The 15,324-nt window shown below is 44.7% G+C and overlaps 1 protein-coding gene across 10 annotated transcripts in view; it reads left to right on the forward strand.

The window, feature by feature from the left end:
- The window catches only part of FRMPD1 (FERM and PDZ domain containing 1), a 144,997-nt gene that overhangs the window by 124,886 nt on the left and 4,787 nt on the right, over positions 1-15,324 (forward strand). For all 10 annotated transcript variants that reach the window (XM_070250739.1, XM_070250744.1, XM_023629690.2 and 7 more), the window contains exons 10-15: positions 100-236; positions 1,258-1,384; positions 1,521-1,616; positions 3,334-3,516; positions 4,345-4,492; positions 6,512-7,318. In XM_070250739.1, coding sequence (XP_070106840.1) covers positions 100-236; positions 1,258-1,384; positions 1,521-1,616; positions 3,334-3,516; positions 4,345-4,492; positions 6,512-7,318 — 1,498 coding nt within the window. The remainder of the gene's footprint in view (positions 1-99; positions 237-1,257; positions 1,385-1,520; positions 1,617-3,333; positions 3,517-4,344; positions 4,493-6,511; positions 7,319-15,324) is intronic.

The raw sequence follows: 15,324 nt of genomic DNA on the forward strand, positions 1-15,324 counted from the left end.
CAAAGTGAGCTCCTGGTCCTGCTGCCTCTCAGCTGAGAGAACTGGGAACACAGTCTGTCTGTTCTTGTTTCCCAATTCCGCTGATCTAATCTCTTCCAGAGCTGCAGCGACGTGCTCCAGGAGCGCTTTGCTGTGGAAATGAAATGTAGCTCTGCTCTCCGACTTGCGGCTCTGCACATCCAGGAGCGCATCTACGCCTGCGCCCAGCCACAGAAGATCTCTTTGAAGTACATAGAGTGAGTGGGGGGGGGGGGCCTCTGTGTCTCCTCAACAGCAGCTGTGTGGCATTTATAACTTGGCTGGCCCCTGGCCAGGATGGCCGGATTCCACAGACCGCTGATATTCACCCACCTCCCCATCTGTCTGTCGTCTTTGCTTCCGTTTCCCTCTCCAACCCAGCCTGGCTCCCCCGGGTGTCAGAACCTGGCTGCACCCTCTGAGGCAGAAGCCAACTCCAGGTGAAATGACACAGGATCCCAAAGTAGATTCCCTGTTCCTGGGGGGATGTCTTGGGAAATCGGTTGACAACTTTGGTGTAAAGCCCTTCTGAGGGCAGGAATGCCTTGGAAATTAATTTACTGCTATGAACCAATTAATGTAATTAATAAACTGGTGTGAACCCATTGGTGATGCATTATATTCCTGTTGAGGCCATTTCAAGTCCTGGAATTCCAGCACCTCCTGATTCTTAGCTTAAAATTTCACGTTGGTCTGGGCAGGGTCACCCAGGTTCGCTAACCTCCTCACCAGATCTCAGCTCTGTCCTGTCTGGTCATCATAATCAGATGGGGAATCATGTTTAAAACATAAAATCTTCGGCCTCACCCCTGATATACTGGCTCAGATCTCTAGGGAGTGGGACCTGAGGTTCTGTATTTAACTGGTTTGTTGGGGGATTTTGAAGCTGTCAGGCTGGCACCATTCTGAAGCCTGGCCTCGGGTTCACAGGTGCTCCACGTTGCCCCCCGAGTGTGCGTTGTACGTCTGCTGAGTAACGAGCTCCCAGAATGATCAGTGGGGTTTAATTCATGAATGGCTGTGGCTGGTTTTTGTGGAGAGTGTGTTTGTATAAATATATATTATTTACACACACTCCACAAAAACCAGCCATATATAAATCTATCTTCCATTGAGAAAGAGGCTCATAACTGCAGTGCTGCGAGAACACTAAGTGCTAAATGAAATGTGATTACGCTCTTCATTAGAGCCCAGTACACGGTAGAGATGGGCCTCCTTGTCTCCAATGTCTCCTGGCAGGAAAGACTGGGGAATAGAGAACTTTATATCTCCAACTTTACTCCGAAACATGAAAGGCAAAGACATCAAGAAAGCCATTAGCTTCCACATGAAGAGGAACCAGAATCTGCTGGAACCCCGACAGAAGGTAATATATCAGTGGCCCCTGCCACCCCATACAGCTGTCTGTTGTGAAACCTCAGGGAAAGCATTTTCAACATTGCCTGGATTTTAGGCAAGTGAATAACTCTGATTTAACAGTCTGTTTTTTCCCCCCATTTAAGCAACTTATTTCTGCTGCCCAGCTACGCTTAAATTATCTACAGATCCTTGGGGAACTCAAGACGTATGGTGGGAAAATCTTTAATGCTACTTTAATGGTATGTATCAGAGAACAGGGGAATCCTGCTCTTAAAAGGGATGCTAGAGGTCCTCTGAGGAACATGGCATCTTTTAGCCTAAAATTCCTGAGGACTCTGTCAAGTACTAAAATTTGGGAAACTAAATATTAATGCCATCAGGGAGTGTTTTTCATGCCCTTGCTTGGTGCCAGCCCTATGACAGATGCTGAGGGAGGCAGAGCTGAATAAAGACGTGATTTCCACCCTCGAATGATGGAACAGGGTACCCAACCAGACAAAGCAAAGCCATGAGAGAGGCACAGAGCTGATGCTGTGGAGTTTAAAGACAGCGGATAGCAGTGCCAGCTTCAGGTTGAGTGTGGGAAGGAGAAGGGATTAGGAAAGGCAAGAAGGCTGGGTTTGGCCCAATTTCAGTACAGAGGAAAGGCTCTCTGAGGGAAGGGTACTATAAGCAGTTTACTCTGGAGCTTTGGGTAGATGAAGGTGAAGAGGAAAAGTTGGAAATCACGAAGGAAAGGTAATAATGTTAGACTGAGTGCCAGGCTGGGGTCAGGAGAAGAGAAGAACTGAGGGGTGGGCCTGAGAAGGGAAAAGGGAAGCAAATGAGGCCTCTGCTCTGTCACCCATTCCTCCTCAGGCTTTCTTCCCGGAGCCCAGGCCCAGAGCTTTGTGCTTTTCAGCAGTCAGCGACTGGGGGTGTGCTTTAAGGGAACCCTCCCCCACCACTCAGTCAGCCCAAGAACTCTCCAGGACAAAGCCAGACAATTTACCATTTAGAGATTTTTTTTTTATATTAACAAAGCTCCTTTCAGTGGATTTGGTGTGCCTCTCAAGCCATTTACAGTGATGGGTCAATTTAATCAGACTGCTGACCTAACAACGTGGATGGAAAAAGAAAATCGATGTTTTGAGAGAAAGGAAGAGCATCACATAGCTAGGGGAAGGGAAAAATAGATTGAATCTTTGTACAAGCAGATGACCAAAAGGTGGCAAAGAGACTGGATCACAGAAAGGGAGGCTTGAAGGTGCAAGAAAAACTTTCCTGCCCTCTCCCAGCTGTCAGGTTCCTGTTTGCAGTCCCTCTTACCTCTCCTGTCTGAGGAAAGGACTCGCAATGGCAGAAGCAGCCAAGCACATGGAACTGACACAGGATTCTTGCTGGGCCCTCGGGGTCACAAATGTGGATAAAAACCAACTGCGTCGTCAGGGAGCTTAACATGGACTCTGAGATGTGAAGACAGTAACGACAATAAGAAACTGTAGCTCCTGCTACCAGAGAAATACACAGTGGGGTGTGGGAACAACCCAGGAGAAAAGAACTGTTTTTGTTTGAGGAGAAAGATCAAGCAGTTGTTTTCCACAGATATTTGCAGTAGATTTTGATGGAACCTTTTAAAAAAGGGTCAGGATTTCAATAGGTAATGATGGTGGGGAAAGAACTCCAAGAGGAGGGCACGGCGTGATTATAGGCACTGAGGTGTAAAAGTGCAGGTTGTGTTTATGGTACAGCTAAGAGCCCTGGGGTTTGGCTCCCTATTGTGAAGGGTCTTGGGGGAGATGAATTTATATTTAATTTAGCCATAGGCTCTTGCCTAACTTGGTAGTCCAGGGAGTGGTGGCGAGGACCTGAAGTAGGAATCAAGGAGTTTGCAGAGAGAGGTATCATGTCTCACATGTACAATGTCTTTTCACTAGCTCGTGAATGGAAACTAACTCTCCTTCCTGCTGTCTGCAGTTACAGGATAGAGAATCCTACATTGCCCTTCTGGTTGGAGCCAAGTATGGGATTAGCCAAATTATCAACAGCAAACTCAACATCATGTCGACATTGGCAGAGTTTGCAAACATCAGCCGCGTAGAGCTGACGGAAGAGTCTGAGAAAGTGAGCATGGTCAAAGTGTATCTTCAGGACGTCAAGGTAACACACGAGGAAGGCATTCTGAATCCCGCTTCTGGAATTTGGGGCTTAATTATTCTAGGGTAGTTTATATGAGTTTGAATATTAACAAAGTCTAATGTCCATTTGCTAAAGAGGATGAATTGTCTGTCCTGTCCCATCAAAGGGAAAGTGATGCACAGGGTGCATTTTCCTGGGGAGGTCCTCAAAGGTTTTTTTATATAAACTGAGCCGGACCATGTACTTTCCTGATTGGTTCAGAAACTTAGGTGGGAGCACCAGAGAATTTTATCACATGCATGGGACAAGAGTGGCTGCCCAAAAATTTTGAGTGGCAGTAATTAAAATGAGTAAATGATGCAGGGGACTTCCTGAGCCTTTCTGGAAGGTGCTACATTTATCCTGCCTGCCTTTGATGTCATCCCAATATGCTCAAGGATAGTGCTTTGTTCTTCTTATCACCCCCTCTCTCTCTCTCCACTTGCTCTTGCTTTTTCCTTTTCTAGGTCAGGTCTTGAAGGGGCCCCATTGCATGAATGAGCAGGTGGTGGGGTGGTGGGTGTGGGGGCTGGGGTAGGAGGTGGAAAGGCAGGAGACACTGTGGAGATTCGTTAGGAGGAATCCACTGTGCATGTGTGAGCATGCCTGAGTGCATGTATGGTTGTGTGTGTGCACACGTGTGCATGTACACTCATTTCAAGTCTTGTTGGTTAGGATACAGGACACCAGGAGGCCTGTGGATCATGGCTGGATTTACTTGGACTCTCTCATTGGCCCCACATGGCTTCGTCAGTCTTCAGCCTGTCCCTTAGCCCTTTATGAACGTAAGAGCTGTCTTTCCCTTTAAAGGTTCTGACTTTGCTGCTGGAATCCAACAGTGCAAAAGACCTCGCCTGCCTGATTGCCGGCTACTACAGGCTGTTTGTCGACCCAGTTACCTCCATTTTCCTCTGGCCAGGGAACAAACATCAGGGGCACCGGGTGTCTGCTGAAGAAGGTGAGGCGCTGAGGCTTGCTCCAGTGAGGATGGGCCCATTTCACAGCCTAAAGGGAGGTGCTGAGCTGAGCCGAGACTTCAGCTCAAGTAGATGAAAGCTGTTTCTCCGTTTACTTCCTGGCAAAGAGTTGATCTTTTCAAAATCCTAAATAGAGAAGTTTCCTTCGTACCTGAGAGTCCTCTAAAGCCAAGAATACTGTTAAAGGTCTCTGAGTCCCTGCAGTATTTCCTAAAACCATCTCTAAGATCCACTGTGTTTTGTCTTTCTTTGCCAGCAAAAAGAGATGTCACTTATTTGTTCACAGGGTACAGGTGACCTAGCTTCTCGTTCCATGCCTACACAGTCTCTGGCATTCTCGTGAATTATGTAACAGAAATTTTCAACCTTACATGTTTAGAAGAAGTGGGTACCTGGAGATAGAAGGGACTCGAAACCATACCATATAAGGAATGAAGTAGTGGAGGCCAGATGAGATGAGTACTTTCCAGTGTCTTCCAGGCTTCTGCCTCAGCACTTTGATCAGCATTTTCCCAGTGGTGTGCTGACAAATGTTTAACTGTCTCTGCAGGGAAAAACAGAAACAAAACCCTGATTTGAAACATTGCGTATTTCCATGGTATGAACACTCCCACCGTGGCTAATTTCAAACTACCAGCGTGATGACACTGAAGGTGGAAATGGGGAGAGATGCTCAGGAGCACACCATTATATAGCGTTTCCTCCATATAGATAAAATAGGCAGAAATAATCTCAAGAGTTTGATGGTAGTAAGATAAAGTAATTAGGAAGTGATGCATTTGGGCATTTGTTACTTTTCTTTTTAATACCATTTTTGAATGAGGGATGATACCTCAGAGTCTGGTCGGGAGAAGGAGCAGTTGTGGAGGTGTGGTGGCAGGAGGCACTGCTTCTTCAGGGGCCAGTGACAGTGGTAAGATAAGGTGCTCCGTGGGGGAGGAGAGTATTTGAATTAGATCTTGAAGAACATGCTGGGGTTAATCAGGCAAAGAAGGGAGGAGAGATCATTTGAAGCAAGGAGACAACATGGAGGCATGACACAAAGGGCAAGGTCATGATCTGTGAGAGGCTCTCTGTAGTGGCTGGAGCATGGGAAGGCTGCAGCAGGTGACAAGGCTGCGGAGGAGGGGTCAGGGCCGCCCTGTGAGACGGGTGACAAGGCTGCGGGGAAAGGGGTCGGGGCCACCCTGCGAGAGGCCTTAGCTCTCGCGAGATTGCTTAAGCTCTTCCCTCTAGGCAGGGGAGGCCATCAGAAGGTTTGAGAAGAATGTGATGTGATCAGAGAGAAGTTTGTCGAAAGATCACGCTGAAAGCTGATGTTGGAGGAGAGATTGGAGACCTGGCTCAATGCCCCCAACCCCATGAATCCTTCCCGAGTACCAGCAGCTAGATGAGTTTTCACTGTTTTAAAAGCCCTGTCACACCAGTGGGTCCCCAGGGCCTGGCTTCAGAATGGTACCAGCCTAGCAGCCTCAGAATCTCCCACAGAGTTACTCAGAATACACCTTCTCAGGGCACACTCCCTAGATGTTGGACTCAGTACATCAGGGCTGGGGCCAAGGATCTGTTTCATCTTTTCAATACGATTCCCCTCTGACTTTGATGCCCAGACAGGACAGAGCTGAGATTCGAGCAGGGGCTGCACAAACCTGGGTGATGCTGCCCACAGCAAAGTGAAACCCAGTTAAATCCCCACCACGTTCCCGTGGACAGATCACTCTCCTTGAAAGGAGAGAAGGGGGGAGTCCTGTCTCTATTAGGTGGTTCAGATAGATGTGAGAAAGGAGGCCTGCTGTTGTAGAACGTTGGGGAACGTGGAATTTGAGTCTCAGGGATCCCGTGTCAGTCAGTATAGCATGATCTGGGACAGTCACCCTTCTGGACCTCGGGTTTCTCCTCTGGAAAATGGGAGGGCAGGCAGTGTGGGGGTGAGAGGACACATGGGCATCTGCCAGTCCCCAAATGCTGTTTTGTAACTCTCGGTGTCCCCCTTGTTGCAGGCTACGAATCCAGGGCGTGCAGCGACTCCGAGGAGTCCTCGGAAGTGGACTGCATGCCGGAGCCTCGCTCTGACGGACGCCTACCGAAGCCGGGCCCCTGCAGACCACTCGTACAAGAGCAGCAGCCTCCTGGGGACAGCCCCGCGCCTGAGGTGGCCAGGAGAGGCCCGAGCACCTGCGGGGCCAGCAGCACGACAGACAGTGCCGAGTCTGAGGCGTCCGACTCGGCCAACACTGAGAGCCGAGGCTGCAGGACCAGCGGCTCGAGCGAGTCCGTGGACGCCCTGGAAGAGGACGACTTGGACGCCTGCTCCTCCAGCAGGTCAGGCTTCTTCCCCTTTAGCTCGCCAGGCTTCCTAGAGAGTCTGGATTCCGACAGCCAAGAGGAGAGAAACAGGATTGAAACGAGTGGCTTCCTGTGTCTCCTGGACCTGGCCCAGAGAGCCAACGCTCAGGGCCAGAAGACAGAGTTTCCTGAGAGCCCCGCTCCCGAGACGTTCAGCTGGGGACCAGAACTGAGTGCGGTCCCACTGGACCCCAGGCTCTATGAGGGCAGCCAGACCGCCTACTACAGCCTGTGCTCCAGCGTCTCCCCGGCCAGCCACCTGAGCGACAGCTCGGAGAACACAGCTTCCCGGCAGGGTGGGGGCCCGCCAGCCTGGGGGCAGCAGGGCTGGACGGAGCCCCAGCCCAGCTCCACGCTGGAAGCTCTGGCCCCACATCTGCCGCTGGCCTTTGAGGATGGCAGCTCGGATGAGGAATACTATGATGCTGCCGACAAGCTCACACCCCCAGACGCCCTCTCAGGTGAGCCCTCCCCAGCAGGTCTGCAGACTCAGTGGGGTGCTCCTGAGTAGCCACCAGGGACGGGGACCAAGCTTGAGGGAAAACCACATGAGTAAAGCAGGGTCCTTGTCCTCTTTTGAGGAGGCTGCCCTGGGCTCAGTGGACCAAATTATGAGCATCGTGACTTCAAGTCAGGACTACAAGGGAGGTTCAGAGAACTGTGAGCAAGCAGAGATAGATGGGAGGCACTAATTCAACAGTGGGAATCAGGGAAGGCTTCTCAGAAGAGGTTGCCTATAAGCTAGGCCTCATGAGATGGACAGAATTTACAGAGAAGGAAAAGAGCTTGACAGGAGTGCCCAGCAGAGGAAAGCGGCTGTGTCACTATTGACCCTGAAGTCACATTAAATGAGGCCTTGAAGCAAGAAGAACCTAGCTGACAGGCCATTGGCGGCCCCTTAAGGGACTCTGACAGAAGAAGGCAGGGGGTCTGTTGGCCATGTTTCTTTTGGGTTCCTCATCCCTTCCTCCACATAGAGTGACTTCCCAAGCCGACCTGGGATCCTTGCAGGACATTTACACACACAGACTCACGTTCACACTCACACAGCATGCTGCAGGAAAAAAAGGGAAAATAGCACGCAGATGTTGACGGGGGCCTCCCAGGAGCTGGCGAAGGCGCAGCCATTTGATTTCTGTTTCAGCCCCTTCCTGTTGCTCCCTGCCCTCCAGGGGGTTCCCGTTGCTCATGGGAGAAAGGCCAGCTCCTTAGCAGCCCTGCGAGGCCCTTTTAGGTCCTCTGTGACATGGCCTCTGCCTGTTTCTCTCCTTCCTCCTGAGCCCTCTCTGCATTCCCGCCACAGACCTCCTTGCGACTCTTTACAAGTGCCGAGCCTTCGCCCCGTGGCCTTTGCACATGCTGCTTTCTGACTGAAACACTCCTCACCTGACCTGTGGCTGCTGATGCCCATCCGTGTCTCAGGTGCCACCTGGAAATTCACTTCCTCCAGAGACATTAACCAGGTGGCCAAGACGAGGCAGGTCTCCCCATCCCTGTCACACATCTTACACCACCCTGGGTGCCTCCTGTTTGGCACTTAGCGCTGCTCGTAATTACATATTCATTTGCGTGATTTTGTGTTGATGTTTCTCTTCCTCAGTGACTGAGAACTCCTTTGAGTGTAGGAACTGTGCATTTCTCACTCATCTCTGTGTCCCCAGCACATAATGCCTGGCAGTTGTTGCTGAATGAATGAATGAATGTTCCACCGTCTACGCTGAAAGCATTAATTGACTGTGCCCCTAAGGAAAGGGGAAACCCATGGCTGGATTGTGCACTGTTCCCTGAAGAACCCAGCCAACTGCCATCCATGCCCCCAGCCTTGCCCTGCTGGGTCAGCCACTGTGCTAGGGGCAAGATGGGGGTGCAAGAGACCATCAGTCAAGGCCTCCTTCACAGGAGTCCAGTCAAGGATGTAGGTCCATACTGGTGTTGACGAAAATAATCCATAACCAATCTATAAATGAAAATTTGGGAGAGTTTATTCTGAGCTGAAATCTGAGGACCATGGCCCGGGGCCTTTCTTCCCAAAGGAAGAAAGGGCACCGAAAAAGTGAGGTGCACACAGTGGTTATATACCCCCAGACAGGATGTTTCACATATGATTGAAATGTCCCTTTTACACTAGTCGTGAGACTGCTCTGTCGGCACAGCGATTGATGGAAACAGCAGGTAGGTCTTCTGTCTCAGTGAACACAGCAGGGTGGCAGTCTGTTGTCTCGAGCTGGGTGGTCACAGGTGAGCTGGGTGGTCAAAGGTGAGCACAGCAATCAGTTCCTAGCCTAAGGAAAGATGCTTATCCCTAAGGAAATGCCAATGTGGGGGAAGCTGCACCTTTATCTTAAGGCCATTTGTTCTGGCCATAGGAAATGTCTAAGCAGATATACAATGTGTGCTCAATAGCCACAGTCAGGCCCTTTTGGAAAAAACAAAGTCAGGCCGAATTAGGTTTATACCAAATGTCTTCCTCATACATTCCAACATATCCTACTGCTTGCCATTTTTATTTGTCATTTCCCCCTTTTGATCTCTAATCTTTTGATAGAAAGCATTGATGATCCAAATATTGTCCCTCAGTGCCAGGGTGGTTGCTGCCTGCCCTGGGTCCATCATGTCCCTCGGTGCTAGGCTTTTAGCTCATTTATTTGCCTAGTTGTCCACGTTGGGGGGAAATAGTGGACAAGCATAGAGGTATATGTATTAACAGAGGAAGCATTTCATATGTCATGTAATTTCCAATTAATTTTAGATTGTTGCACAAAGATTGTATATGTGCTTTTCTATGATACTTCACATTTACATTGCATAGGATCATAGAACAAGTACAGTAACAATAATAATTCAACATATTTGAAAGGATTAGTCTGAAATGAATTCTTAGTCATAGTCCCTATCAGAAAGGGAAATTTGTCCAGGGTTATAAGACAGATCAACCATCTCAAGCCGTTGAGCAACCATTACTCTAGTTTGTATGCTACTCTTACAACACTGAGTAAAGAAAACAACAATTAGTTTGAATATTATGACCAGTACAAGGATTCCAAGAAGTAGTGGAAATAGGAATTCCAATCCAGATTGAAAAAGGGAACTGATACTGAAAAGGGAGCCAACCAAACAATTCAAACTGGGTGCAGGATGGCATAAGGCATCCACCTGCTTCTTCATGTGCTTTAGCAGAGATGACACATTGGAAGACTCATCAGGTATAAAAGCACAGCATCCAGTCTGAATGACTGTATATGTACCACCTTGGGATGCAGTAAGAATATCTAAAGCCATTCTGCTTTGAAGGACAGCCCCTCTCATTAAAGACATTTCAGTATTTAATAAGGCTATTCCTGCTTGACTATCATTAAGGGCTTCTTGAGTAAATTTAGTCGGAGATTCCATATGTAGTAATGACATCTTTTAGCCCCAAAGAAGAAGCAAATATAGCTGCAAATGTAGCCATACCAGTGAAACACTGAACAAGCCCATCTGGCCTTAAAGAGAGGGAGATTGGCAACAGGTTTTAACGCAGCCTGACTCCTTCCCTGCTTTTAAAGGAAACTTGGGGTACAGTGTTTTAGCCATCCAGGCAGTAGCCAAGGCCAGAGATTTGTTCCACATAACCACTGAGCTCATTAGGATTCCCTTGATAAATGCCTGGCCTTCAAGTCCAGTCTGTTTTAAATTAATCACTTTTTTTTTTAAAGTATGATAGTATTCCAAACAAATTATAAAATAGGTACACAGTTTAAGCATAACAAATGTTTAAATGAGGAGATAGAAATTGGGAATACAGGCCTGGTCCAGAGTCTTGGGACAGCTGTCTACGAAAGATGCTGTCTTCTTCTCCTCGTACGGTCCTTTCCAACAGGGCTGCAAAGAGTCTTATTTGATGTCTCTTTCAATAAATAAATTCTTCAGGTTACAGTCCATGATCCTTAAGTTTTGGGAATTCTCTGTGAAAGAATCAGCTACCAATCTTTCATTTCTTTTAAGCACCACAATAAGACCATGAAAACAATGTAATACATCCCTTAAGCAAAGCTGGTTCATATATTTCTTCATTTAACTGCATAGGCTGTTGTATTATTTAAAAAAGAGACAGCCGATGTTTATAAAAAGTATAGATCTAAGATTAAGGAGCACTAGCACAAGAGCTTTTGGCCGTGAGAGAGTAAATGCTTCTGAAAGCTTTGCCAATTAAGTTTTGGTTGTGCCATAGTTCCTTTTACCAATCCTGAGGATTGAGGATGGTAAGCACAGTAGAAATGCTGCAGTATTTGCCAAACATTACAAATGGGTTTCCAGTCACTGTGTAACTCGGGAGGAATTCCTCAAACAGGAATTTATTCTTTTCGATAATAATTTACCTAAAGCCATTGCTCTGCTGCAAGGAAAAGCCTCAAAACAATGTGAGAACATGCAGATCATTACAAGACATATTTATCCTTGAGATGGTGGCATTTGGACAAAGTCCAATTGTCATACCTCAAAGGATCCCTTAGGAAGGGAAAGTGGCTTTGTGACTCATGAAGTGGCTTCTCTGGATTATACTTTGGACATATAACACAACAAGTAGAGGCCATATGAGCCACTGGGAGAAAGTTTCCAAAAGTATTGTTTTTCCCTTTTGTTGCAACCTTTATGTATATACATATTTTCTTCTGTGGCAATTTCTTAGGCCTGTAGAAGGAAATCTTTTTACTGGGTTAGCAGAGTTAACAGAAAGTAGCAGGCATTCTTGGGGCTGGACAGTATATCCAGCTTGATAACATCCTCACTTATCATTTAAGTAAGACTCATTTGTAAACCAAATTAAACAATAGAATGCAGTCGTGATCTTCTCCCCTTGTGATGTTGGAAGCAAGGTAGCAGGGTTAATGGCTGGAGCAAATTATAAACTAGTTCCTGAGTCCAGGGGGCAGGCAGTCAAGAAGACTTCTAGATGTCAAAGTCAAAGCATCTTTTTGCAGCTTGAAATGTCTCTGATGATGTCATCGGGCATTCAGGTATCTTTCTGAGTGGCTTACAGCTTACACAGCAACAGACAGGAATCTCTCAAGTTTCTATCAAGTTGTCCAGCTTTAGTTTGCAAGATTTCAGGAAAAAGAGCAGGTTCAATTCTCAATGATTCCAAATGAAAATGAAGTAAAGAAATTGAAAACATTAATTTGGAGATTTGTAACCAGATATTTCAGTAGAATTCAGGATGCAGTCCAGTTCACAGGTAGAAAAAGCCTCAAAAACAATTAACAGAACTAGGATCTAATAGCCACAAATGAGCATTATAGTTTTTCACTGAAACATAATTCTTCTCTCTAAAATCACCCTCATTTTTACCAAAGATAGCCAAATTAAGACTAATTGGCTTGCAAAATAAGTTTAGTTTCAAGAAACTTGGCCCAATTATTTACATAAGTGCAGCAAGAATAGCACTTGATCATATAGGCTCTTAAATCTGCTTTGCTGGAATTTTTTTTTATGAGGAATCTCAGATTGAACCTTAAAGACCTCTTGAGGCCAGGAAGGCCACGCCGACGATTCGTGCCATCAGGCCTTGCCCGCAATACCTTAGATTTGGGTGAATTTCTCTCCTTTCTTGAGATTCCCCAAAATATTTCGAGGTTCATTGCACCTGCCAGATAAGCAAGTTTCCTTACTTACCAGGTAAGATTGCTGGGATCTCTTTCTGTAAAGCAAGGTACCAGGCCCATATTTCCAAGTGGCTTTATTTCCAGAAAGTCAACCTTATTCCTCAAAGGCAGTATTGTCATATCTGAGTCTGTATGTTTCTCTCAAATATGACATTCCAGTCAAAGCTTTGGTAAGATAACAAATGTGTCCTGTTATAAGGAGAACAGATTCTTATTGAACTGATGCAAATAACTATATTGCCACGAAATAACCATACTCACTCACTCACTAGGTTTCCAAACTCTGGAGGGATCAGGTAGGGAGAAATAGATAAATGTTTCAGTTTTGCTCACAAAGGTATAATTTCACCAAATTGCCAAAAGTCATAGTTAGGGTAAGAGAAAAGAGAAAAAGATTTTCTTAAATCTGAGGAAACAAAGCAAAACATCAAAAAATCAACAATACTTCAAATAACAGTCACAAAAATTATACTCATCCTCAGTTAGTTCAGTCCTGTATAATCGGTTCTTGATCTTAATCTTCTGTTAGCAGTTTTAAGAGGTCATCAGTTTCTCCATTAGATTTCTGTAATTTCTTACCCAGTTCAGTTCTATGATCTGAAAGTTTATCAGAAAACTGTAATCCAGAGTAAGTGTCAGAGTCCTTTCCATGAATTCCTCTGAAGATGAGACATTTGCAAAAGCAAAAAGCATCAGAGTAAAACAAACTGACTGTAACCAACACAAGACTTAAAAATGACAATTGACAGAGAAACTTGGTTATTTCTGTGATATACAACAGCTTAAAGTAATAATTAGAATTATGGCTGATAGGACAGATCAGAATTTTAGTAATGTTATATAATTTCAGAACATTTATATTAATAACATTTACCCACATAATACCACCTAAGAAAGATTATCATCACTTATCTGATAATGCTTCCAATGTAATTTAACAGACCAAATAAGCCTCATTAGTTTAGAATTTCCCACCTTATAGGAAGAGAGAGCAAATTTCTCTGTGAAGTCCCAGGGGCCCTCTGAAAATCCTCAGAGAAATCCTCCTTCTCCATCCAGCTCAAAAGAAAACCTTTATTTAAGACTTGACTATTTGTTTGAGGGAGAAGCTTGTCAAAAGTATCAAAAGGTTTTTAAACACTTACTTAAACAAGATCAAGAGGTTGCTGATCTTATTGTAAAACAAGGGTCACTGAAAGAAGGCTCATAATATTTAACCAAAGTGACAACAGCAAAAAAAAAAAAAACCTTAATAGAGAGACCTCTGTCTTTTTGCACCTAGGAGATTACCTTAACAAAACATAGATCTTGTGTAAACTTACTCAGAAGGAAAAACCTTTTATAACTTTTTTTATCAAGAGCAGACTAAGAGTTTAAGAAAATTATCCTTTTTAGAGAGAAAGCCAAATTCTAATTTTTGTACCAGTTTACTTTTTCATATTAAAACCCATTTACTTAATTAGATTCATTTCAATCTTAGCCAACTTGACCAGGCATAAAACTCTTTTCAGAATTTCTCTTACACAAACCTTCTACAACTTTCTTTTTACCTTCAGGATTTGTTCCATGCTTTCTTTTTTTTCCTTTCTAGTACATTAAGACAAATTTATCTTTCTTATGCAACCAAACAAAATATTTCCATTCTTTATACCTTCTTTACTGGAAACTTACACTTTACTTTCATTGAATGCAGAGCTATTTTTCTTATTAATTTCTAGCAGCTTTATTCACATATATTAGAACTCTTTAACCTTGAACAGACTATAGTAAACACTAAAATAGTAAGCAATTATGAATTGTCTTTTATATCAGCATTCTAAACACTTTTCATAATTTCTAGAAACACGCCACACTTTACAGTAAAAGACCCAAAGGCTTTTAGCCTCTCTGCAATAAGAAGGCAAAAGTAGATAAACTTAGATACGTTTAGCAATAATGTTTCAGTGTTCAATCCAAAAATGACCCAGATACTCAGATTTTTATCATTTAACTTAACTTGGCAAAACTCAAGATTGTTACCAAAAAGAATTTTGAAGCTGTTTTTTTTCCAAGTATACAGACCATAAAACAGTTATTGTACCCACTTTTATCTGTTTAAATCATTTGTTTCCAACAATTATGTTCAGATTACCCACAAAAACTTCATGAGACATTAGACAAAACTGATCATTTAAAGCTATTATTTTGCTGACGAATTTCTAACAGACAACGTGAACTTATCTGACTAGTAAACCCAGGCTGCATGCCTGCATCATATGCAAATACCAACAACTCTCGAGGACATGGCTTTTCAATCAAACCAACAAACTTAAACTTTCATTAACCAAAGATTAATCTATATCATGTTAACTTGAAAGACATTTGAGTTAGTTCTATTTAGAAAAACTTTTTGTAAGCGCTTACTTTAAGTCAATGGAATAGAGCTCTTTAGAAATTGTACCATCTGGAGGTAAAGTATCACATGTTTGTAACATATATAGACACAGACAGACAGACAGACATATAGAACAAAGATTTTCCTTAGATTTCTGTCTCGTAGCAGACCACGGTGAAAAAACTTGTTTTCCCAGTTTTTTTTTTTCTTTCTCTCTTTCTTTCTTTCTTTTGGCCTTAGCAGTCTGGCTTGGGATCCCCCTTTGTTAAGCAATTGCAATCACAGCGTGAAGCCATCTGGAGTCCAGAGGAGAGTATGCATATTCGGGAACTGATCGGGCTGTTTCAGAAGCTCGATTTCCCGCTTCTCTTTTAATTTTGTTTTGTTATAAAGTCTGAACAACTTCTAAGGACAGTGTCGTGGGTCAGGAAGTGTGCTGCTTGTGAGTGTT

This window comes from Equus caballus, chromosome 25 (genome assembly GCF_041296265.1).
Source record: "Equus caballus isolate H_3958 breed thoroughbred chromosome 25, TB-T2T, whole genome shotgun sequence".
Taxonomy (NCBI): Eukaryota; Metazoa; Chordata; class Mammalia; order Perissodactyla; family Equidae; genus Equus; species Equus caballus.